The sequence below is a fragment of the Paralichthys olivaceus genome, chromosome 15, assembly GCF_024713975.1.
Source record: "Paralichthys olivaceus isolate ysfri-2021 chromosome 15, ASM2471397v2, whole genome shotgun sequence".
NCBI classification, from domain to species: Eukaryota; Metazoa; Chordata; class Actinopteri; order Pleuronectiformes; family Paralichthyidae; genus Paralichthys; species Paralichthys olivaceus.
This window is the reverse complement of record NC_091107.1, coordinates 19,680,957-19,707,162: the sequence shown is the minus strand read 5'-3', so window position 1 is coordinate 19,707,162 and position 26,206 is coordinate 19,680,957. Positions and strand designations below refer to the sequence as shown.

Genomic DNA, 26,206 nt, shown 5'->3' with positions numbered 1-26,206 from the left:
TTGTAAGCTGTCCTTCGCCACCGGTCTCCAGGGACCCCCCCTCTCAAAAGTGAAAGCCTCTGCTGTTTAGTATTCACCTCCCTCCACGTTGAGGAGCTGCATCTATGATCCTGTAGTCAACAACATGGGATTGTGGGAATTGAAGGGGGGGGGGATCCCTCCATAGCTTTAACTGAGAAAGACATACAGGAGATTTTCTAAACCACTCATCTCATCAAAGACAGAACATAACATCTCTATTCCCTTTCATCTCAACCAAAACATACATGTATGTATGGGAATCAAACCTCTGCTCTAATCTAAACTACGTCCTGAATCAGTACCTTCTCCTGTCTCCTGTAAACACTGTAAACATGTCTCTGTGAATCATGGGAGCCATTTTGCATTGAATAGTAGAGCTGAAGAAGTGAACCAGCAGCGACACCAAGTGTCTGCGTTCATACAGAACATGTTTATTATCACAGCACAAATAATGTCTGTTCCAGTAAGAACAGAATAAATATTTCAGACGGATTACAAACAGTTCACTGAACGTGTGATGGTGAAAAGAAAATAGCAGCTAAAATGAAATGTTCATGGTGTAAGGATATTGGACTACATGAAGATGATCATTTATACATACTGTAGATATGTAGCAGTTATATATAGTCACATATATTTATATGGTCATTACATCATATGTCTGTTTTCACTTTTCTGATTGTAACTCCATCAGCATATCTGTTGCTTCTAAAACATTTTTGAAATATGTTACAAATACATTTTAAAATATTCATTTTCTCTATATTTGACATTTCAGTGTAAAACTAACAACAACTTCTATGATTTAATATATTTTAATATATATATTATTATATAAAGTGGGCAGGTAAATATTAACATCATCTGTACTTTTTTATTTATTTTCCCATGTGCAAAGATTTGTCATATTTTAATCAGAACTAATGTGAGAACTGCCAAACAGTGGCATCTAGTGGAGACGATACAGTAAAGTAAGTTATTGAGAGTGGTTTACTTCTGTGATTTAGGTGTTGAAGACAAGGTAAGTGAAGTTCTCCTGCTTGGGTTTGGCACTGAAGTTGTAGTGTCCGATGCGGTTCCTCTGGTAGTAGTAAAGGCAGACGAAGGCGCCAATGAAGAGGAGCGACAGACCGACTCCCAGGCAGGCGAAGCCGATAATATGAACAGTGTCATACTCCTGCTCCAAGTTGTCTGAAACTGCATGAGTCAGATAAAAGTGTTAAAAATCAGTAAATATAGAGTCAAGAGGATAATGTCTTTGAAAGGTCAATACCCTGAATAAGGAAATAGTACATCAATATATACTATATATAAACCAAACTACTGAGCATGCTTACACAAAGATAACATTTGAATATTGAATTCTCTCATGAGTCCATTATGAGAATAAAAAGCAATTATTAATAATTGATAATTCACTTAAAATGAAAATAACAAAAAAAATGTTTTATCAACCTGGGTTTTGAGATTGTATATTTTCTATCAAGCTTCTTAAACTTTCCTCTCCACCAGACTGATCATAGAGAGAGCAGCACTACAGGCGTCATTCAACTGAAGGCTTGAATGGTTTCTTTGCTATAGCAAGTCAGCTCGTCAGAGGCAGAGCAGGAGCTGAGCGTGTCACTGTTACCTCAGGTGGATTTCTTCTTTTACCAGACTCACACATCACAATAGAAGAGTGAAAGGTTTAAAAACACTCACAATCAAAAAGTCTTTGTAGAGGTCCAGAGGAACCGAAAGCTGTTCCTATTCTGTTCGTGGATCGAGCTGTTCTCTGCAGACAGTCCTGCAAGAAAACACAATAGAATCCTCCGCTGTTCTTCAACATTCAAACAAAAAGAGATTATCTTTTCCTCAGATAGAGAAAGGAAGATGATATAGGAGGATGGTTGGATAGATAGATAGATAGTTAGATAGATAGATAGACAGATAGATAGAAAGATAGATAGATAGATAGATAGATAGATAGATAGATAGATAGATAGATAGATAGATAGATAGATAGATAGATAGATAGATAGATAGATAGATAGATAGATAGGTCGGTAGATAGATAGATAGATAGATGGAGATAGATAGATAGATAGATAGATAGAGCCCTTGCAGGTTTTTAAAAGGATGTACTCACAGGCACACAGGTGTCTGATCCAATCTGCACACAGACGTAGATCTGGCAGTGCAGATAAATCACATCCAGGTTGACGAAGGAGAAAATCTGCACAGACACTCGAGATGTGCTGGAGTTCCCGTTCATCAACACGTGGGTGTACGTGTTAAGGGAGCAGCTGTGGAGAGAAGTGTCTTTTTAGTATGACTGCATTTGATGTGGGTAGAAAGTGTCTCACTACATGATTCGAAGGTGCCTTGGAGTCACTGACAGTAATGTGCTGACTGTTGATTTATTGTTGTCACAACATGGTTTTTGAGATTTGAGGTTTTTGTATACAGTTCTTTGAAAAAGATCCTCCCTCCATTCCTTCATGATCTTCTTTTATTTGAATTATCTAAACCAGCAGTTCCATTGGAGAGTGACCTGAGTGACCATTTTTGAAATGTGTATTTTAATTTGTATCGCTTGTATATGTGTAAAGCAATAGAAATAAAAAAAATCTACATCAATTTGGTTTCATTTGAGGCCACTAGCTGTAAATCAGACAATGTCTCCCCTTTTACTTTTCAAGGACAAAACGAAATCAACGATGCTTGTTTTATCTTTAAAAGAATAATTTGGTATTTTAGAAAATACACAGGTTATTATTTTGTTGGTATAGTCCATACACCGAAGTCAGAGTGTAAATAATCACAAAACATGGTACTGTGTGTAAAACCAACATGATGTTATGTGTTAATTATACGTTTAGAGGTGCTGGTAGACGGATTTCATGAACTTCAGCTGAGTCAGGTGAAACCTGCTGCCACTCTCCAGGTTGAGCTGCAGTTTTAAATATGAAGCAGCAGCTACCGTCAGCAGCTGTAGCTTTATTTTCTACAGACAGATTAGAGAGTTGTATCAATCCTCTATGACTCAGCAGAAAAAGGTATAAAAAATGTCAAGAAGAAAAAAAGCAACACACTTAGTATTCTGTGGGGTTTTTTTCTGAGCTTGAATACTGAGTTTTGGTTGATTCATTATGATTAGAACATGTGGGAGTCTTCATACAACATTACAGATTTTACGTAGCAGATTACAGCTCATGAAGCCGAGCACGTGTATTCAACTTTTTTTTAGCCTGTGAAACTATTTTTAGGTCTCAAAGACCACCCAGCAATTAGTGTTGTCATGGAAATCTGAGCACCAGTTCCATCGGTATTTTATGTTGAAAAGCATGAAGGGAGCTCCACAGCGACTATATGGGGGGAAATGTAGAGAGACCTTGGTAGCAGTGGTTTTATTTATGTTAATATGAATTTGAAATTTCTTGCAATAATAGTCATATGTTCTGTTTTGTTATCCCTATGACACAATTAAACAAATTGGGAATCTCAAGATAAAACATTTAAGAAATCAAGCCTTAAAACATAATTTATAAATAAAAAGCATGTTTCGAACAAAATAACAATTCAAATATCAATCTGTGAAATGCCAGGACCCATCTGTAGGGTGTGACTCCTAGGTTCAGGTATTCTGAAGTGTGTAGTATTGGTTGTAATGTAGCAGTAGTAGCATTCCTAGTATTTGTAAAATAATTAGTAGTTATTAAAGGCAAGGTAGTTTTATTTATAACGCACATTTCATACGTAGTTTGAAGGCGATGTACAGGGACGTTTAAAACACAGAGACAAAATTAAAAGAAATCAGTTAAAAATATAAATACAAACTATTCAGGCAAAAGATTACAAAGTGAAGAATAAAAGAGGTAGAGAAGAAATAAAAATTAAATTGTCTTAAAATGTTAAAGTTTGAGTTAACTTAAAGTATTGGAATAATACAAATAAAATAGATAGAAATATGCAAGATAATTAAATTAATTAAAATTGTGGTATGCATTGGGCAATATTTGACCCTGGGTATCACTAGCTGACCATTCCCCAGGGATCTCAAGGGGTCTGGAGTGGTTATATTATCCTATCATTTTCAGTGTGAAGAATGTAGTGACATCTAGTGGTGAAGATGCATGTTGCAGCTGAATACCCCTCACCTCACCCTTCTCTTCCCAACATGAAAAATAACCTGTGGTAGCTTCAGTTGTCATGAAAACTCAAAAGGGGTTTAGTTTGTCCAGTCTGGGCTAATGCAAAAAACATGGCGGCCTCCATAGAGAGGACCCGCTCCCGATGTAAATATAAAGTATTTAAATATAAAGGGACAATTCTAAGGTAAAGAAAACAACAATAAATTAAACACACTAGGATTATTTTGTAGTCTTTGCCAATCGATCCCTTTCATCTAAATCTTACACACTGGACTTTTAAGTATTTAGGGTCAGCTCCATTTATATTTTTAATTGAATAATAGAAACTGTATATCTAAGTGAAACAGCAGCCTTATCAAAATAGGGACAGGGACATTGTGCTGGAGGTGGAAACAGACCTGTTTTCAATGAAGATGTAGCTGGGGGTATCTGCAGGATTCGGGGTGGGAGTAGCCCAGCATTTGTTGATGACTACTTTAATCTGCTCTGAGGAGGTGTTCAGGCTGACCTCCACCACCACCACGTCCTCAGGGGACAAGCTGTAGTTGTGGGGCAGAGGCACTGTCCCATTCATCAGCCGCACCATCACATGGAACGACCCCAGGCCCAGGAGGGTATCTTTAATAATGTCATACCTGTGGATGGGTGACAACAAAACATGTTTAGCTATAGATTCAGCTGGCCACACAATCCTTAATTGAACTCTTAGCTTTTTGAGCAGATTTTCAAACACAGTGTCCTTTGTTCTAAGACTTTTTAGAAACATGTTTCTAGGCAACATTATGACACAGATACAGTACAAACATTAATCACATGAACGTGGTTAAGTGCAGTTTCTCAATTTCTCATTCTTGATACTGCAGGTGTGAACTGATCCCTCTGAGCAGTTCAGTCACTTCATCTCTCTCAACCCTGAGTATGCTGCTTGCATATTTTGACTGGCAACTTTACTTCTAAATAAAATTTTATTTTTACTATACTGTTATCTCTTCTCCTGTGCTCTGCCAATATAGTCCATCATTCCTTTAAAAACACAACGGACAGACAGCATGTTAAGCATACCCCATAGAGCCAAAGTCAGCAGAGATAAGCATGCTCTTCTTGTAGGGACACAAGATTGGAACCTCCAGCCGAACTCTGGGTACCTCCACTGCTCCACTGGGTGAGGTGTATGGATCCATTGTGTTGAACAGGGTCACAGATACTGTGTAGTAGGTTTCATTCTAAAAATAACAAATGTTGGAGGCAGTTTGGGTTGAAAGCACTTCAATTGTAGAGACAAAGAAAGAGCAAGAGCAAATGCATAAAAATAGAAAACCCACATGTGTAAGTATAGTGGCGCACTCATTCCAGGCCACGGTCAGCTGGGCATGGGTGGCATTGCCTCCGTTGACGCCACATTCCAGCGAGCCCAAGTACAGGGCGCCTTCACTGATTTTGGTGTTCTGAAGAAATTCTCTGGCAATTGTTACAGTGATGGCAGTAAACCTGCACTGCACTGACATGGCCCCTTGCACAGAATCAGTGCCTTGGGCAAAACCACTGATTGTAGCAGCTACAACAGTTGGGTTGGTGACAGTAGCTGAAGGAGTAGAAGTTATGGATGTCATTGCAGTATTGGTGTTTGTTGGGGCCCTAATCATGTTTGTTTGGGCTGTAGTCATGGTTGTTGGGGTAATATTTGTGGTTGTTTGGGTTGTAGCCATGGTTGTTGGGGTCATAGCTATGGTTGGGGTTGTAGTCATGGTTGTCTGAGCAGTAGTGGTTGTTGTTGTAAATGCAGCCATGGCTGTTTGTGCAGTAGTGGTGATTGTTGGGGTGGTACTTGTGGATGTTGTGGCAGTAGTCATGGTTGTTGTGGCATTAGTGATGGTTGTTGGGGCTGTAGTCATTGTTGTTGCAGCAGCAGCTGTAGCCATAGCTGTTGGAGCAGCAGTGGTGGTTGTTGGGGCAGTAGTCATGGTTGTTGGGGCAGAAGTCATAGTTGTTGGGGCAGTAATAGTGGTTGTTGGGGCACTATCCGTAGTTGTTGCAGCTGTAGCCATAGCTGTTGGAGCAGTAGTGGTGGTTGGTGGGGCTGTAGTCATGGTTGTTGGAGCTATTGCCATGGTAGTGGGTGTTGTTGGGGGGTTAGTGGTGGATGTCATTCCAGGAGTAATGGTAGCTAGAGCGGTGGTTGTAATTGGGACTCCTATAGTTGTGACAGTTGTGACTGTAGAAGTGGCTGAAACCACTGTGGTGGGTGTAGCTGTAGTAGAAACCATTTCACTTGTTGATGTAATGACAGTGGTTATGCTTGGAGTGGTTGTTACTGTGGTTAAAGCTGGATCACTGGTTGAGGGTGTCATTAGAGACAGAGGGGTTGTGCCAGCTGTAGAGAATATTGCAGGTATTGGTGATGGTGTGATTGTCTCCGAGGAAGCATTTACTGCAAAAGACAAGATACTGCGTTACAAAACACAAAGATATTCTCTTTACTAGATCTGTATGAAATCAATCCATACCTCGACAGGCTCGCCCAGGCCTTTCTGGGTTGTTGTCTATAAACGCTTCCAGGCAATCACATGTGTAAGAGCCCACGGTGTTTGTACATGAAGCCCATTGGGAGCAGTCGTTTTCCCCTGATTCACATTCATTAGAATCTACAAAAGAAAAAAATTGATGTTGTTTTTTAGTATTATATTGTATTTGAGAACCACACATGACCAAGCCTCTACATCAGTGTCGCAGTCAAGTTACTAAATCTTGAATCTGAGTTCCTGGTGTTCAAATCCAAGTTCAGGTCACTGAAATGGATTCTGAGTTACGTTTGAGTTGTCACCATTACCTTAGTCCAGGTCTAAATTATTAAGGTTGAACCCGATGTAAAAACTGTGAAAGCAAATGACATGATCTGGGGCATTTTAGCATTAGCTGTAATTGATGGCATATGAATCCTCATTGGTAAGCAAACACAAGCTGCCCTGGCACACAATGGAATAATGTCAGTAGGCCTATTAATATACAATAAATATCAGAATCATAGTCATTACTACAACTGCTCTTCTCTATATTTCAGCAAATGTCTTGATAGCTTCTTATCACAGAGAAGGAACCTGCAATATGGCACAAAACTGAAAGAAATTCCAGTTTTTCAACCAAAATAAACATTCAAAACTCTTCCTGAAAATATATTAACAAAAACAAAACAGTTGTCGTCTTTGTTTGACAACTTCAAGTCCTTACCAGGATAACCAGGATGACATCATTAGGAGTTTTCCATAATCACTGCTGAGTTACTCTTCTAAACATGATGTGTCAAATCAAACTCAGGCTACAGTTGAAAAGTCAAAAGAGAGTCTTTTCTTTAATCCTTTTTCTTTAGATTGATGGGAAATGTCATGAGGTCTACAAAAGTTGTGAAAGACAATACCTAGGGACAAATTATGATGCTGAGAGAATCAATTTGCAAAAGGCTGCATAATCATTTTACTGATATCTCCTTTCATAAAGAATGTTCCAGTGTATCCTATGACCAGTGACCGTAGTCTATTAATTTAATTGTGCTTTAATCTAGTTGCATTAAGATCATTCTCAACAGTCAAATTTTTAGAACAGCGAGTAAAACGACGTACCAGTTATGCTCGTGCTGTTTCTATCCACAGCGTATTTGGAGCTGTTCATCAGGGAGTTTAGCAGAGCCACTGACACATTACTGATGTCGTGGCTTTGGCTTGGAATGAGGATGAGGGTGAAGTTGACCACCACACTGCCCGCTGAAAAGCTCCTGATCTCAATCCTCACCTGGCCAGAATCCACCAAGGCCTTCATTTCTGGAGACAGAGACTGGTAGATCTGTTTATGGCGGAGATAAGCACATCAGTCTAAGTTGGTGAAACAATAAAGCTTGCCTTGTTAAAAATGTTTATGTGTAAAGCGTGTGAAATTATTTTCAAAGCTCATACTCCGTCAGTAGATGAGCCTTGTAACGCACCTACCTCCTCTATGATACTGGCATTGAGGTTTTTATAGGCCTGGCTGCTGGAGTTGTGCAGGTCAGCGGTGAAGTTGATGTTGGTGAGTCGAGTTGTGGCGTCAAGAGTCTGAGCATCTACAAAGAAAAGCCTTACTTTGTTCAGTTAAATGTCAGCTGTCTCACCAGCCTTGGGCCTGTTGGCTAAATACGGTTTCCTTCATCACACTTTAGTCATTAAGGGAAATTTATCACTTTACATATCCATTCCCTTAGGGTAAGAATCTGTGGTTGCATCCTTTCATTGAAAAACAAATCAGAAAGTCAGTTTCTTCTCCTGTGGCTGAGGGAAATTGTCCTTAAAAAAAACAACTATTTAATATTTAAATAAAAATTAATATTCACGCTATAGCAGTAACTTAATAGCTGTTATTTTTATTATAGTTGTGGCTGAGGCGGTCAAGCGGATCATCCAGTAACTTGAAAGTTAATGATTCAATCCCCAGCTCCTCCATTCTGCTTGCTCAGTGTCCCTCAGCTACTCTGTCAGAGTGCTAATGTAGATGTGTGATAGTAAAGTACAGCATACAGTAGCGCTCGGATGAATGTGCGTGTGAATGGGTGAATATGATTTGCTGTGTGAAGCACTTTCAGTTTGACATTTACCATTAAAAATATTCTAAGATATATTTTAACAATAATTTGCTGTAATTTGTGAATTCATGGCACAACTGTATATATGCTTACCTATATGCTTAAGAAAGGACAGTCATTATGTCTGCTAGTCAAAGCCACCGGAACAATTCATTCTTACCCGTCTTGACCAATACATGTGTGGTGACCCCTTCACTTCCACAGGCACTAGGAGTGACAGTGACGTTGTAGAGCACCCCAGGCTGCAGTTCCCTCACATCCACCATGGTCTGATGGGTTTCCAAACTGTGAATGACCTCTGACCCCTTCCTCAGAACAACCCGGTATGTCTGGTTTGTCCGAAACTGGCTGGACCAGTACACACAGAGGGAGGTTCCAGTAACGTTAAACAACGTTAAGGTGGTGATGCTGGGAGGAGCTGGAAGGTGGTGGTAAGGAGGGGAGAGATAGGGGCAGAGAACAGGTCTATTGATTTATTCAACAGACTTAAACAGGGACATTTATTGAGAGATATGCTGGTGTACTTTCTTGCAGATTTCAGTTAAAAATCGAATATACTATTTACATGCCTGTATGCAGTGGCGGATCTTAGGTTTTAGTAATTCAGGGGCCACAATTTACACAGAGGGCCCAATGATATGTCCAACAACTCCTGATACAGTATGGTGCACATTTAAGACATTCCCTGTCAACTGTAAGCTCCATAGTGTTCAGCAAAGCACACATCATTCAATACATTTGAATTATTTTCCTCGTTCAAGCACTTTAAAAAAAAGCTGACAGGACAGGGGCACTTCAGAGGCCAAAAAGATTTCAGCTGGGGCCAGTGTCCCTCTAGCTGACCCCACTCCTGGATCCACCCCAGACTTTATAATAAATAAAGGGCACATACTTACATCAACAAGACAAATATTGATTGAAAGAAAGAATGAGAGACATCAGGAGTAGTTTTGCATTTGGACCTACGCTGGCTCATTAATTATGAAATTAGAGATTGACACAGCCGTGACAAAGACAAATAAATATTTCTTACAGCATGTGGTTGTCGACAGAGGTAACTCCTCAGATGAGCTCATGCTGGTAAAAGGTGCAGAGCTCGTCCACTGCAGAGCATGTGATGAAGTAAAAGGGACAGAGCTTGTATTATTCAGAGCTGTAGTCATGCTGATCTCAGAGGAGTTGAAGGTAACAGCGGTGCTGCTGCCCGGAGGCCCCTGTGTGGTGTTGGGGGCTGGAGTGTAGGTTGTGGTCATGGGTGGAAGGTGGGTCAGCGGGGTCTCTGTGCTGCTCCACACACCGTCACCAGCTGTAAGAACAAAGCACAGAGAACAATGATAAGAAATGTTTCTTCAATCCATACATCATAATCTTTTTAAAGTTAAAATAAATCCATCCAACTGTGCCACTTATCCTTTTGAGGGTCACAAGGGGCTGGAGACAAACTGAGCTGAGATTGAGCAGGATACAGGATTCTCCCTGGACAGGTCACCAGCCCGTCACAACACAAACAAAGGTAGGCTGTGTCCAAAATCACTCACTAATCCAAAAAATAGTGAGCCATTGTGTCGTGCTGTCCGAATGTTGAGGAACATTTTTATATCCCATATAGTGGACTCATTGTTTCCTATAGTGAATCTTGAAGAGTATTGTACAACCAATGGTCACTCATAGAGCAACATATATCATCATGCACTGTGCTCACGGCGTTGACAGGACAAAAATGGAGACCAACCTGTAGAGGTTGCTATGTGCCTTTTACCTTAAGCATTATTACTAAATGAGCTCACTATATGGTCCACATAGTCCTGCAGAGAAGTCACTATATAGTGAGTAGGGGGTAGTGAATGAGTCAGACACAACCAGAGGCAAACAACCATTCTCCAATCAATTGTCTGGAGAACTCCTCAAAGAAAGGCAAAAGAACTAATCACTGCACCCACCCATGTTCCGCCAATAAAAGATGAATGATAAATATATACATCAATCAATCAAATTATATATATTGTCAACACATGTGTGTACAAAGGCCACTGGACTTGTATTTCTGGACTTACTTGTTTCACGTCCAGGGGTCGACAGGTCGCAAGGGTATTGCAGGGTTAAAATACGCAGACAAAAACTTTCACACAGAGCCACTCAAACTTTAAGCTTAACAAATACTATTTCTCTAACCCAAAGACTTAAAACTAAACCTAAACTTAAGTTTAAAACATGTTTTTACCTTAAAATGTTAGGATTTACTTGCTTCTCTTCTTTCCCCTTTCCCACATCATGAGTAACACACACACATGTACACACACACAGTTTCACCTGTACAATGGGCTCCTGGGTTGCTAGGCTCAACATCAACGTATCCTTGGTGACAGGTACACTGGTAGGATCCCACTGTGTTGTTACACTGTGCCTGAGGGGAGCACTGATGAAGAGCAGACTGCACGCACTCGTCTACGTCTGCAAATACAGACACGTGAAAAGGTTGGACTGGAATTACAGTTACATACATACAGTTCAAATCTCAGGCATTTGGACAGTCACATATTTTTGTTCTTCCTCACTCTAAATAAAGTGCTACGTCTTGACAGTATGACAACAATGAGAAGAACTCCCACACAGTCTCTCGTGCTGCTGAAACGTTTACTGGTAACAGCGTTTCCATCAATCTGACCTTGATCGAGGTAACTGGTGAATATTTCAGCAGTAAACGAGACAGTTTGTTGGAGTTCTTCTCATTGTTCTCCAGTTGCAAGTCCCTCAGACGCGCCTGTTATTCAGCTGTGCACAGATTTTTCCCAAAATAAAATGTCACAAATATGTTATGTTAAGAACTGTGTTTGATCTGTAACTTCAATGTTTAGGGGCTGACAGAAACACATGATCTGTGGAAAATCCCTTGCAGTCAGTCACTGCCTTAAGTCTTCAACCCACACACATCAGCGGACACTTTGTATAGCCCATATTCACACAGAATGATGAACAGAATGATGTGCTTCTGCGGTGATCCAGGTTCATTAGTCATATCTGACAAACTGTTTTTATTTCACTGCACTGAAAGACAAAGGACAGTTCAAATCTGGATGAATGTGGAACCATATTTAACGGTTGAACAATATATTTGATCTCTCATCAGCTAACATTGGACACCAGCTAATGTGAATATAAAGCTCTTGTTGATTTGTCTGTATGTTTATTATCATTTTGCTTCATGTCATGAACTGTACCATTTTCCTCCACAGTTTTCTCCTTCAGTCTTTTTGATTAAGATTGATTTTTGTTTCAGCCATAAGACATTGTACCAACTTGTTTTTGTGTTCCTTTTGAACACATGAACTGTTCTCTTGATCATTGACAAACACACGTGTCTGCCCACATCTATTTTTACACATCCTGGTCTTCAGTATTACCCAACTCTTGCAAGATCACAACCTATGATATTATCTGTCTGTTGGATTTTTACTTTTAGGCCTCATGATTATTTTCCTTATCTTCTAATCTAAACGTATCTTTTTTTAATAGATTATTTGTACTGGGACAATATACAATTCAGAGCAATTGCACCAGAAAAAGTGAGCAGCTACTTTGCTACCTGTCGTTCCTGGGCAGGTAAAACAAACGATAATAATATTTATAATAATAGCAACAAGAGTACTATATGGCACCACAGTATACTGTATAAAGCTCCAGTGAATAAAAGGCTATTGTCTACAGCTGCACAATAAACATTTAGTGTCCAAGTGTCCAATTACCTTATTGCAATTTTGCGACTGTGTGTTAAAAATCAAACCTACAACTTGGAACTTTATGCTGATGAGTTAAGGAGTAATAATTAGAAGATATAATGTCAAAACCGAATATAAACTATACTATTATGGTGATAAACAACAAGCCAGAAACATAATTGAGAGAAAAACATTTATATTGAGATGATAAGTGCTCAAATTAGATTTTAGAAAAGTGATTGTAAGGCATTCAGGTGGGAGTGCTTAAAATAGGAGAAATTGATTCACTTGTCTGAGGTGATCGACAATAATGATACGTTATCATTTTGGCATAGGATGCATTTGTTTTTGTGTAGAGGGGAAATCACCTGTGAGGGAACATTTTGAAGGCAGTTTGATGTTTGTGTCTGTGTGATGGAGAGCTTGTGACTGCGGTCTTTGTGCAAATATGTACAGTGTGACTGATTCAGATTCATGATTAATATCGTGTGTGTAGGTGTGTGTGTGAATGTGTGTGAATGTGTGTGAGTGTGTGTGTGTGTGTGTGTGTGTGTGTTGCACTCGCTCTGGTGTTATTTTCCGCTATTGCAGGAAACATCCCACAGATGACTGCCACTCAAATAGAAGTGGTGGGAGAAGGAAACTGTGGTGCGACTGAGTCATTTTTTCCTGAACACTGTGTTCTCTTCAAAATGAATCATTCTCAACACTACAAGAATGTCATTTCTCTGAAGGACAAAAAAAAAAATCCCTGTGCAGCTTGATGAAGACAAACACAGTTGAGCCTCCCCACCTTCCACAGTTACAGATGACACCTCTTGTATGTGTTTGAGGAGCAGATGCAGCTTTGATGTGACATTGTGCGGGGACAGAGTGGAGCTGCAGACGATCAGCAGTGACGTTGCAGTCCTGTATGGATGCACAGGCCACGAGCTGAGGTAATGGACCGAAACCTCATCAGACTGCAAAGCTCCAGTCACCTTAGTGATAGTGAAACAGAAAAAACGAAAGAAGAAAAGTAAGGCTAACCTCTGATGAAACCTTGGTTTATCTTCTATGTGCAACCTCCCAACAAGCTGCATTATTAGATCAGGTATTGTGACATTCATAGTGGCATAACCAGCCAGATGTCTTCATAGCATAGTCTTATCACGGATATCATACATACAAAGTTTGTTTTGAAATATTTGAGGTAGTATTACCATTGCATGTAGTAATCGTGTGTGATTCAGAAGTCCTTTATCCTTGGACAACAGTTGCTGGTGATCTGTCTTCACCGTCACGGTCACATTCCATTGATATTCTCCATTCACAGAATAATTAGCTGAACCTGAAAGTTACATTAAAAGTCTCATATCATCCAAATCACAAAGAATAAGCAATATTTTCTCACTGCAACCTGTGGTATCTGGGGCTGGATGAATATTGTATGGAAGGCAGGGGAAACTTATAATTCACTCAAGGTCAAAAGTAAAGCCTTTCCCATGTTTGATAGAAATGTTGCCACTACTTGTTTGATTATAAAAATGTAGCTTGCATGAAAAACTTAAAGGTTCAGTGTGTAGAATTTTGTGATATCTAGTGTTGAAATTGCATGTTGAACACCCCTCACCTCACTCTCTCCTTCCAAACATGAAAAAGAACCTGTGGTAGCTTCAGTTGTCATGAAAACTCAATAGATGTTTAGTTTGTTCAGTCTGGACTAATGTAAAAAACATGGCGGCCTCCGAAGAGAGGACCCCCTCCATGTAAATATAAAGTATTTAAATGAAAAGGGCGATTTCTGGGGTATGAAACGAACTAGTGAAAACATCATGAGGATTCTTACACACTGGACCTTTAAGATGGTGTATTTTTCTATGTAAAATGATCAAAGTCACAATTCTATCAAACTGAATTTGAAATAAAACCAGATATAGAAAAATGCATCCCAAACACTCCAGCAAATAAACTCGTCTGACAAAGTATGAAACGACAGTCACTGCTGCAAATAAACAAAAACATTTTTGCCCACAAAAAAAATGCCCTCATAATTTCCATATGCAAAAGCAAATGTGCAGTGATGTTTGTGATTTATTTGTGTTGGTTTTTGAGACAAAATTATGGAAATTCACATTCAGTAAAATCAGCAAACCTCTGATGTACTGTCTGACACTGTCTGCCTGGTTAAAACCACTGAGGTTTGGGTCAAATTTAACCCTTTAACACATGAATTTAGCAAAGAAAACATACAAGGCAGTTTATAATAATGAATAACAATCAGGAATGTGCACTAACTTGTAGGATGAATGCAGAGAGAACATCCCAGTCTCTTGCAGCATTTCTGCCAGCCTGGGCAGTCCATGTCCCACTCACAGTCCCCTGATCCGGGATAAAGTCCATCTGCAGTTGGACAGGAGCCTGGCTTGGCGATGAGCTCTCCACTCCTGTTTACAGCTTCATTCAAAGGAAATAACAGGTTGCACACCATATATTAGCAGAGATACTTGCTGCAGTATAGTTTCTGCGCTTCCATCTGGTGTCTAACACACAAGAACACACACACAAAGGTCAAGCTGATTGCTTGTCTGACAGCCCAAGATCTAATGATGTTATATCATCAAATATTACAAGCACAAACGCGACTGAAATCTGTGAGCAAACAGAACAATTTGTGCTCTTCTCTCATCCTCACTCGCAGACATGGATGATGATGTCCAGTATACTCACGCAGGGCGCAGTAACGACCGACTTGTACGTAGCCATCGCAGCACTTGGTGACCTGCTGCGTCACTGTCTTGTTCTCTGTCTGAGGAACCATCTTGTAGAGCGTCACTTTACATGTCTTCCAGAGGAGCCAGCCGCCACAGGGCTTTGTCACAGTATATGGAACCTTGTGCATCACCAGGTAACTCACAATCCTTGTTTCATTGTGAATACAAAGATGGTAGCCAGATGGAGACAGACTATTTCCTGGAATAAAGTATATTTTGTCAATTTAACTTCCTGAGTAGTTAGTATCTGGCTACCTAATGACATCTTGTAACCTCTTATGTCACCAACACTCCACCTTGATTTTAACTCCTTAATAAAGTATTACATCACACATCTATATGTTAAAAATGCATTGTATAGGTAAAGCAAAAAGTATAGTTACTCTTACACATTATATTTTTCATGACGATGCATCAGTAACATGTTAATCTGTCATCTGTATAGAGGCCTACCTTCATACTCAATGTTTTGTCCCCTAAAGAGAGCCATCAGAGCCGCAGCCAACCAGATGGAGAGCGTCCAACTCATTTTCACAGATCAGAATCTCAAACCTATATTTAACGACCACATTGTACGTGCATGTTTCTCTATGAGATGATGCTAACTAACTGTTCAGGGTGTATTCAAAGACCGAATCCTCTGTGGCTCTGTATTCCTCCTCCCCTCGCTGCACCATCAGTCCCTGACGGACAACAAAATCATGGCAGCCAGTGGGTAAGTATTAGATGAGTATGAATAACTGGAGTTACTTTATCTATTTGTATTGAAATTGCATTCATTTTGCATTTTACAAGCCCTTAAACAATTTCACATTCACATTGCCATAATTTCAATGACAAGTGAGTGTGTATATCACAGGATGAAAAAGCCTTTGGTTCACATGATTTTTACAAATTAAAATGCCTTTTTTCTCTTTTGTAGTAGGAATTAGTTGTCATTTTACATATTTTTGGCAGTATTTGGGTCAGTAAACATGTTTATGATGCTAGGGAGACAGAGATGAGGGATGGGAGGAGTCAAAGTCCCTAATGACTTGGTTTCCACACAGGTAACCATGGCAGTGCTCGCTATGCTGCTGGCACTAACAGCCTGTGTCAGCCATTAATGTCAAGTAAGGAGGAGTGAGAACTTCCCTGCCATTTTCCCACATGTCTTCATTCTCATGATATCAAGGAGCAGCAGGAGGCTTAGTCTGTCAGAGATGTGTTCTAAAAAAAGATCAAGATTCTGTCGTCACATCATCATCAATGTATGTTATCCTATGTGTGTGTTTGATTAAATAAAACAGTTCCTCTACATTCTGTAATCTGTTTCATGCATATTTGTATCCAACAGCAGTGATTAGTATAATCACTGAGTAATTCAATAGCAATGAGGTGTGAAAATGTGTCTAATTATACTTGGGTGTGCCATGGTGACTGGGCACAAGCTGGTGCACTGGAACATGTCGATGTAGGAAGGTACAGGGCTACAGGCAGAAGTCATCTAAGGTCAGAACACATGAAATGGTTTCACACAAAAACATAGAATGAAATGTTCTATGAAAATCAAGATTATGAGGGGCGGTGCATTCAATGAAAGTGCTGCAGCTGACTGGGTCACAAGACTGTTGCCAGGTACTGATAACAACACTGGCTGCAGGACGAGACCTGTAGGCCAAATAAACATGGCAACGAATCCCCACTGGATGCCAATAATGACACATATCCACCGCCATGCTAGAATGACTTCCATTCAGTCACACACCTAATAAGTTTCATTCATTATTTATATATATATATACATGTATATGTACATATAGCCAGATAGAGAGATTACTATGATAATGAATAAAGCAGCATTGGATGGATGGATGTGTGTGTGTGTGTATAAGATACTTATGAGGCAAATGTATTTGTATAGAATAATATCATACACAATAATCAATCATTTAAAAAAGGATACAAATCGTTAAAAACAAGCACATAACTAAAATAGAAAGCACAATGATAAGTATTCATTAAACTGTCACATGTGATTTAACAAATACATAGTTATAAACTTCCTATTACTTTGATGTGTTGCAGAAATGAGGACAACGTTATACAACTTTTCACAATTTAATCAGTTTCCATTTCCCAGCACAAACAGGTTGGTGAAAAACAGATGAGTGACAGTTTAGATCAAAAACATGACCTATCCCTTTAAATGAGCCTCGGCGTCGACTTCTCCCTTAGTCCCGCCTCCTGCTCCCCCCGAGCAGCCTATCACAGCGCGGCGCACGTGACGAGCGTTCTTTGCGATGACCTCATCCCTGGTGTGGGATGACGTCAAATTCAAGATGGATGGAATCACGACCAGTGCGCAGAAAGCGACACAACAGTGAAGAAAGTGGCGGCGGTGCGGAGGAGAGAGCGTGTCCACGACGTGCAGGGTAAGTGCGGACACACTGGGAAACTTGCGGGGAGCGCAGCGGGGAGCGCAGCTGACGGAGCGCTGATAAGAACCAGCTTCTTTCCTTTTCCTCCCTGACGTAACTGGAGGGGGGGTAGCGCTGCTTGGTAAACCCGAGCACACGCAACCTGTTAGTCAGCGACGGAGCCGCGGCAGGGACGCAACACACGGAACAAACCCAAACAACCTGGAGAGAAACCTCCACTTCCAGCAGGGGCTTAGCGGCTAATTCACTCCCCCCCCCCTCCACCACCCCTCCCTCCCCACCCCGCAACAGCTCCTCTGTGCGGCCGCAGTCGGTCGGCACCGCGCCGTGTTTTCATTCCTGGATCACCGCGGAGCTCACCGGGGAACCGCGCTCAACTTTTCCCCGTTCTCGATCAACACTGTGCGTCGTAACGTGAAGGCAGAGAGGCGGCTCTCAATACCCCGGGCTTGGTCTCCGACCTGACCGCACACATCTCGGCTGGAGAAGTTATTCTGTCCTGAGAAATGGAGCCACGTCTCATGGATGATCTAATGCTGAAAGCCTGACTCGACTTCCTCATATCTGACGCGGCTCAACATCACTGGTGCTCTGCGACTCGAGCTGACACGAAGAGGCCACAGGCTGCGTGTTGGGTTCTGCTCAATGAATGAACCTATCCGAGCCACGGTGGCTCCACTCAACGTGTCTTCCGGTCACAGTTTTCAAAATAAACGTGCTTTATGTGTGAAACAACAGAAAAGAGAAGTACATTTCAACTCCACAGATGCCTCTCATTTGTAATATCTGTTTGTGACTATGTTACAGACGCAGCAGTGTTGTGACTTGTGTTGTGTACAAACCGATGCAACAGTTTGAATAAATTGTTGTCATTGTTTAATGCAAACGTGTTCTATTACCAGTATATTAAGTATACTTATTTACCTGAATCTAATGCCATTTCTCTTATCACCTTACCTATCAACTTAGTGATGTTCTCATCGCACCACAAACTCCTCTCCAGATTATCATGATGTTCCTCAAGGAGAAGAGTTATTGCACGACTTTTGCATTAGACTGACTTTTAGTCAGGTGTACCTCTTTAACTGGTAACATGGTGCATGTTGCTGTAATATCCGTAATATTGAAGCAATGAAAAGAATGAATGATAATGACCGTGTTGGTGTCATCATCAAATTGTGCCTGTTATAAATATTCTCAAAGGAAAGTGTGCAAATGTAAAATATAAGCAATTGTATGATACAAATATGAAACAAGCAAAAGAAGTACTAGATAATGTTGTTCAATAAAATATAAGTTAACACAAGTCTAGGTAATCAGGGTGCTGTAGGAATATAGAGGAAAGTGACTTATATTATTTATATATTCATATATTAAATAGTATATATTATAATTATATTATGGAGTCTTTATGATCTGTTTCAAGTATATATTAGTATGTACTATATTCTAAAAATAATAAGCCAAATGTCAACAGGATGTGATAGTTCTGGGGGCGACTGCACAATCTTCATTGGTGAAAAGCCTTTACATTAAATGTAAACTTACTGCATTAGTTATCGAAGCTGATTTGACAGCGCTCAAGTTTCATGCTTTCTGACTACCAACCTTATGTAAGGCCCATAAACATACTCAGTGTATGTACTTGTGAGTCATTGTGCACAATGTGGTGGTAATTAAACAGGTTCATCTGACTTCTAGTGATCATCATAAACAACATCCAGTACAAACAATAACATATAATTTAATCTGTTTCATTATGACAGTCTTTACAATGTCAGTGAATCAAATAATGATTGATGATCATCATGTGTTAACAGTAAGGCTTGGGCTTGCAGTTATTTTCATTATTAATGCATACAACATGCACACACTGTTTATACCCCAATTTTTTAATATATTGTAATAATGTCATTTCATAATGATGTCATTATGAATTATTACACTATACGACATCCCTCTCTGACTTCAAAATATGATGTCATCATGCATTGTTACACTTTTTGAAGTCATTTACTGATTTCATTGTGATGTCATGATTATGTCATTATCCTACTATATGATAAGTGATTTTTCGTTCTATATGAGCTTTGGGTCCTTTCTATCATCTCATAGTAGAGATACCTGGAAAATGTATCTTTTAATACATGATGCAATTTTGAGATTTGGTTGTGAATTCTTCATGATGTCACTTATCATACTACCTGATATGATAGCTTATCATTATTCTGGGAAAGATAAGCATCAGATTGTTTATCTATTAATTGTGAAGATCATGGAAGGAGTGTTTTTCCCCCAATATTTTTATTGACGTTTGACCGATCAGCTCCACAAGTTAATCATCTCGAGATGCTTGTCTCTGTGAAAACTGACCACAAATCAGTTAAGTGCAAATTTAATGATAATCTTTGAATTTCCATTCCTGTATTAAACTATAATACTTTTTTCCTTTTCTTTCAGCCATGGAGAGCCTAGTGCATTACAGTAACCCCTCCCATGCCCTCTCAGTGTTTGGGGTTCTCAATGAGCAGCGACTGCGGGGCCAGATGTGCGACGTAGTCCTGGTCGTGGCGGACCAGAGGTACCAGGCCCATAAGTGTGTTCTGGCTGCTAGCAGTGAGTATTTCCAGTCCCTGTTCACACGGATGGATGCAGAGTCACTGAAAGTTGTAAACCTGGACTTCTGTGAGCCCGATGCCTTCGAGATGGTTCTGAATTACATTTACTCCTCCTCACTCTTTGTGGACAAAGGCAGCCTGGCAGCCATTCAAGAGCTGGGCTACAGCCTTGGAATCCCTTTCCTCACCAACATTGTGTCAGCACGACCCCATGCATCGTACTGTGTGTCTAGAAAAAGGCTTTCGTTCTCTGAAGGGGATGAGAATGATGTCCAAACAAGGAGTGTCATTGTGTGTCGGGTGCGGAATGACACCACCCATCCCTCTCGCTCAAATTATCAGAGAAAAACATCAGAGAGATCATTATCTCCCCACTTGACTCGAGAGTCTGCTCAGCCACTGTCAGAACACAACTTGCATGAATCAGTCAGGAACTCTGAATCCATCAGGAGGAAATCAGCTGATCAGAGAGAAGCTGCTGAGAGGAAGTCCACTAATCCTTACTCCTCCATATTAAAAGGGAAGTCATCACACATCACATCTGTTAGGCCTCAGCTGACATCATCCGTTTCTTTCAGTGATGTTGAAATGCAGCATGCAAGGATGCAGTCTGGCACTGACCCAGGTACTAAAGAGAAGAATAAGGAGCAGGAGCAGCACTACCACACCAAAGAGCCCTTTGAGGGTCAGGCCAGTGAGCCAAGCCAGACCATTGACAGGAGCGGGCCACTCATAAAAAGCCTCCTCCGAAGATCATTATCCATGGACAGCCCCGTTCCAGTCTTCTCTCCCACGCTGGAGCTGAAGGAGCTTCAGAATCGAGAACAGTCGGTTGTTAAAATGGCCTCAAAAGTGTGTGGGCCAGAAACATCTGCTCAAAATGGCAATTCAAAACAAGCATCTCCTCCTGTTCTCAGGTCAAAGTACCCCAGCATGTGTGATGAAGAAACTCAGGTAGAAAGAGAAGTCAGTGTGAAAGCTGAGCCAAGCAGTCCACTCGCCGACCCCATGGACATAATCCGGATCACAGTGGAAGATTCTTTGCCAGTCAATCTTAAAGACTTGCAAACAAACTATGACCAAGTATCCAGGCTAGACTTCAATCCTCTGGGGAAAAGGAAGGAGAGGCCAGACAACAGAAGATATCCCTTTAAGAAGAACAAATTTTTTAAAGAACGTGCCCTCCCACCGGATGAGAACATGTCAGAAACAGTACCTCAGAGTGTCAGCTGTGAATCTAATGAGAACAGTGCAGAGCTTTCTCACAACAAGATTTTCAAATGCTGGAACTGTCTGAAAGTTTTCAGGTCTAGTGCTGGACTACATCGTCATGTAAATATGTATCACAATCCCGAAAAGCCGTATGCTTGCGACATCTGCCACAAGCGATTTCATACAAACTTCAAAGTGTGGACACACTGCCAAACTCAGCATGGTGTCGTACAAAACCCAGCCTCGTCCTCCAGCTCCTCTGTACTGGATGAGAAATTTCAAAAGAAGTTGATAGATATTGTGCGCGAGAGAGAAATAAAGAAGGCTTTGCTTTGGAAGTTAAAGAGGAATAAGCAGGGTTTCCAATCTCCAGTACTTAACAAGAAGAGATTGAGGCCCAGCTACATATGTCCTTACTGTGGGAAAGTGTTTGTGTTCCAGTCTCAGTACAGACAGCATTTAAGAACACATCCTACAGACAAATCTGACCAGGACACCGCAAGTGAGAACATCCTCTACCAGGAACAGGATGAGATCATTCAGCAGAAGAACACAGACACTGGTGTTTACTCCTGTAGACTCTGTAATATGAAGCTGTCGTCACTCTTTGAACAGGGTGATCATGAGAGGGGCTGTCGACATGCAACTGTTTGTCCATACTGTGGCCTCCGATTCTCAAGTCCAACTGTCAAGAGGGACCACGAGGCTCACTGTAAGTACAAGAAACTGACGTGCCTGGAGTGTATGCGGACCTTCAAATCCTCCTTCAGCATATGGCGCCACCAGGTGGAGGTCCACAACCACAACATGATGACGGTGAAGGACCAGATTCACCTAAAGCAGGAGGAGAACAGTGAAGAGGCGTCTGAAATGCTCAGAGAGGAGCACTACAGTGATGAGCGTCTCGCAACTGGGAGCTCGAGAGAGAACATTGGTTATTGTGACTCCTCGGGGCCATACATGTATGATTCAGAAGACTCATCATCCTATGTGCCTGAGGACCTGAGCATGGGTCACCATGGCGAACTGGTGGTGAAGGAGGAGCCTTTAGAGGAGGCTGTGAGTGAGATGGAAAACACAGAAGCTGCCAAAAGTGGGTCGGAGGAGCCTGGTGTGTGGCCATGCGAGAAATGCGGAAATCTTTTCAGCTCTCGCAAAGACCTGGAACGACACCAGGAGCTGCTTTGCCACATCAAACCATTCATCTGTCACATCTGCAACAAAGCCTTCAGGACCAACTTCCGCCTTTGGAGCCACTTCCAGTCCCACATGTCCACTGCAAACGAACCTGGAGCCAAAGAGTTCGATAGACACCCCTCGCCCCTGTCCCCCTCCCCTCCCATGACTCCTCAAAACTCTGAGCGCCACTCTCCGCAGGCCACCGTGTTGAAATCCACGCAGCCGCCTGCACCAGCTACTGCAGAGTTTGCCGAGGAGTCCAGCAGCCCAGAGCCCTGCAGCTCCTCAGCGAGCAAGACGAAGAGACCCGAACTAGAACGGCAACCCAGCAGCCACAGCCCTCTGTCAAGGTCAGACAGCATGGAGAATCCAGGTGGCACTCAGGAATCAGACACACTCTTTTACCACGCACCGTCTCTCTCTGCCCTGACGTTTAAGAGGCAGTACATGTGTAAACTCTGTCACAGGACCTTCAAGACGGCCTTTAGTCTCTGGAGCCATGAGCAGAGTCACAATCACATGTAAACAAGTTACAGCAGTGCGTTTTTCATGAGAGACAATACAGAATATTCAAATAAACACACCTCAGCCTACAAAAGGAAGACTTTGAATGTATAGCTAATTCGCTTGCCTCCAATGTCATATATTAAAGTGGCCATGCTCATTAGAGGTGTAAACGTGAATGTGCAATCAAGTGCTAGATCCCTCTGTGAGATGATATGATCAGAAATAGTTTATTTTCCTTTCAAAATGATCTGTTTTAAAACTCTTTTACTTGTCCACTAGTATTTATCTATCTAGGTGTTTTGAGGGAACAAGGTACAGAGTTGCACCGGTTGGCAAACAGAGGTAAAACTACATACACTGTTGTCTCAGAGTGTGAGAAAAGTGCTTTAAACCTTTTGGAGCTTGCAGTTGAATTAAATATTAGTGCTTTTTGCTTTTGTGTCAGATCTATCTCTTGATGTGAGTCACATCCCTTAAGGTAATATTGGTGGCCTCAACGATGTATTCAATATGCACTTTGTTTAACACTTTGATTCTGTTACATGGGATGGTTTGATCCAAAATTGTAGCTATGTTTTAGGCTGCAGAAGTTTAAAAAAAAAAAAAAGAAGAAGATGACTAGGCCGAGCAGTATGTATTTTCTTTCTTCATACTTAGCATTCCTCTGAAATTTGTTGTCTCATATTTGAGCCTCAGACTGATTGACCTTCAGTATAAAAAAAGATGTTAACACACACTGCACATCAGACTCACCTCAGACACCTCTGGTTTCAAACAATGCTTCTCAGTATGCAGCCTTGATTCATCGCTTACACTCAGTTCTGATAGGTATCTTCCTTATTGTCAGTCTGGTGAATCATTTTCTACAAGTGAATGAGTCAGTGCAATCAAACGTCATGAGATTTGAGAAAATTGTGGGGGGGTTTCTCAACAGGTAAATAAATATGTTTCTAAATGTTAGAAAAACAAGTGTAAAACAAAAAAGATGCTCAGACCAATTTATTTGTAAAAATTGGGAATATTACCAGTGAAGAAGATGGTCAGGGTTGATTTGATAGTATCCTAAATACTACATTAACATCAGTCCAGTATTTGGCTCATCACGTCACCTTCTAGAAATCTGAAATATCCGCAGCGATCTTAAATAAAAGCACACTGCAGTATCATAATGCAATTTATGGTTAAACTCAGTGAATGAATATGAAAGTTCAAACATTTGTGTATATTAGACTCTACTCCTGATTCACTAAAGTCCGCTGCCCCAGTGCAGCATTAGCAGTGTTATGTAAATGCTCATACACTGATAGATTTGTGCAATCGAACAGATGGTAATGAACCGAGCTTTACAATGCTTTGGTGGCCTTATGCAAAATTTTCAAATGCTTTGTCGATATTGTTTCACATGAAAGCACAACAGACGACTTACAACTCAGGCATTTCGATTTTTGGTGGAAAAGTGGAGAAGAGAGAGGCTGATCTTTATTCTTTTCTTTAATGGTGAGAGAATGTTTCTGCTTCCTAAAAGTTTATTACTGAAGATTGTGTTTTGATTGTATTCCAGTTGTTCCACAGTTGTATTCGCGTACCAGTATATTCTGCTTTGGCTTTGGCTTGACTGATTGTCTTAAATTATTAAGATTACTACTATTTGGAAGATGTTGATTGCTCAACAAAAAATGTTTTATTTGTTTTTCCTCTAAATGAGCTACTCCAGCTGCATTTTGATGTTTAATTCATTGGAGAGATTCTGTTTTGAGAAATAGTGCTCTTAATTTCCTGTGAGAAACACTTTTAAAGTTTCACATAAACGACTAGAATTGTGTATATGGAAGTGTTTGTATCTGCGATTTTGTACCAATTTTGTTAGTAAAGAAAAGTTTTATCTTTTTAGTATTCCTGTGCTCTCACTGCAATAATGAATACTGTTCTATTTGTATCAGCATCGGTTGTATTATTGTTGCTTTTTGAAATTTGCAGTCGTTTTGTGTTTAGGTTTTTCTACAGCTTTGTGCTTAATTTCTGTAATAAAGAGTAACAATGGAGAATACATGTACAACCATATATGGTGTGTGAATCATTTAACTTCATGTATTGACTTTACCTCAGGTCTATGTAACTAAGCACCTCAGCTAATTTAAACCATAACCAAACAGCCAAGTTTGTTAGATCCTCAACAACTCAATGATCTTGATCTTTGTCACATTTCAATCAGTCTGGGGCTTCTCCATCAAATTATCTATCTAATCTAAAATGTTAAAAGAATAGTGACAATTGTCCAATACAATTCCCTATAGCCTAAAATTATACCTTCAAATGTCTTCCGTCCAAAAACCCAAAGACATTCGTTTACTGTGATGTATGATGAGAAAAGATATCAATTGATGACATTTGACAAGCTATAACCAGTGAATGTTCTGCAGTTTTACTAAAAAATGACCTGTATAGTAGTTGATTATACTTTTTCTATCACTGGAGTATTAATCCACTTGCCTTTGCAGGTCAAAATCAGAAGAGCATTCAGAAATTAAAGCCGAAACTCTGAATTTAAACTACTGCTTAATATTTTCATTTTCTATATCTTCAGTATTTTTTAAATGTTAAAATTACATTTATTTTTACTGTTCAATATCACAAATCTGCTTTAAGAGGCTTTACAATCTTCAGTGTAAACAACATCCTCTGTCCTTAAGCCCTTGAAATGTATCACTTAAGAAATATTTTTAACTTGGCATCCTGTCATAATATTTCAAAGCAGATATAAAAGGGGCCTGTGTGCAGCATTTACAAGATTGAAAATGAACTGATCCTTAGATCTAGTGATATATACAGTAACTCCCTTGTGAAAGGACATTTTTGCTGTCCTCACATTTAATCTGTGATCTACGATAAGACATAAGGTTTTCAGTTAAATGTTTTTAAAGCCCTTTACAAACTAATAAACACAGACAATGATCACCCAGTTGTCAGTTTCATGGATGTGACTTGTGAGGCAAATGGTACTTTGTTTATTTATCCAGGAGTAGAACTAATAATGTGAAAAT

General features: G+C 40.3%; 2 protein-coding genes across 2 annotated transcripts; one reads left to right on the top strand and one right to left on the bottom strand.

Annotated features, from left to right (window-relative positions):
- Positions 1-432: 432 nt before the first annotated feature.
- umodl1 (uromodulin-like 1) lies at positions 433-16,852 on the bottom strand. Its single transcript, XM_069510236.1, has 17 exons — positions 15,683-16,852; positions 15,186-15,428; positions 14,754-14,912; positions 13,679-13,806; positions 13,270-13,456; positions 11,071-11,211; positions 9,794-10,066; positions 8,921-9,178; positions 8,132-8,244; positions 7,769-7,988; positions 6,659-6,796; positions 5,477-6,582; positions 5,217-5,377; positions 4,553-4,789; positions 2,150-2,306; positions 1,723-1,807; positions 433-1,218 (listed from the first exon to the last, which is right to left on the bottom strand). The coding sequence occupies exons 1-17, from the start codon at positions 15,756-15,758 to the stop codon at positions 1,025-1,027; spliced, it is 3,876 nt and encodes a 1,291-aa protein (XP_069366337.1). The 5' UTR covers positions 15,759-16,852; the 3' UTR covers positions 433-1,024.
- A 649-nt stretch (positions 16,853-17,501) lies between these two features.
- zbtb21 (zinc finger and BTB domain containing 21) lies at positions 17,502-25,221 on the top strand. The gene is made up of 2 exons (XM_020086138.2): positions 17,502-17,643; positions 20,110-25,221. The coding sequence occupies exon 2, from the start codon at positions 20,112-20,114 to the stop codon at positions 23,181-23,183; it is 3,072 nt and encodes a 1,023-aa protein (XP_019941697.2). The 5' UTR covers positions 17,502-17,643; positions 20,110-20,111; the 3' UTR covers positions 23,184-25,221.
- Positions 25,222-26,206: the final 985 nt, after the last annotated feature.

What these genes read in the sequence shown, in the direction of transcription:
- umodl1 (XM_069510236.1), bottom strand. Translation starts at nt 15,758, where the DNA reads ATGAGTTGGACGCTCTCCATCTGGTTGGCTGCGGCTCTGATGGCTCTC. An exon ending in ACAAAACATTGAGTATGAAG is followed by an intron (nt 15,429 to 15,682) that starts GTAGGCCTCTAT and finishes ACTTTATTCCAG; the next exon opens with GAAATAGTCTGTCTCCATCT. An exon ending in CCCAGGAGCCCATTGTACAG is followed by an intron (nt 10,067 to 11,070) that starts GTGAAACTGTGT and finishes TTGTTCTTACAG; the next exon opens with CTGGTGACGGTGTGTGGAGC.
- zbtb21 (XM_020086138.2), top strand. Translation starts at nt 20,112, where the DNA reads ATGGAGAGCCTAGTGCATTACAGTAACCCCTCCCATGCCCTCTCAGTG.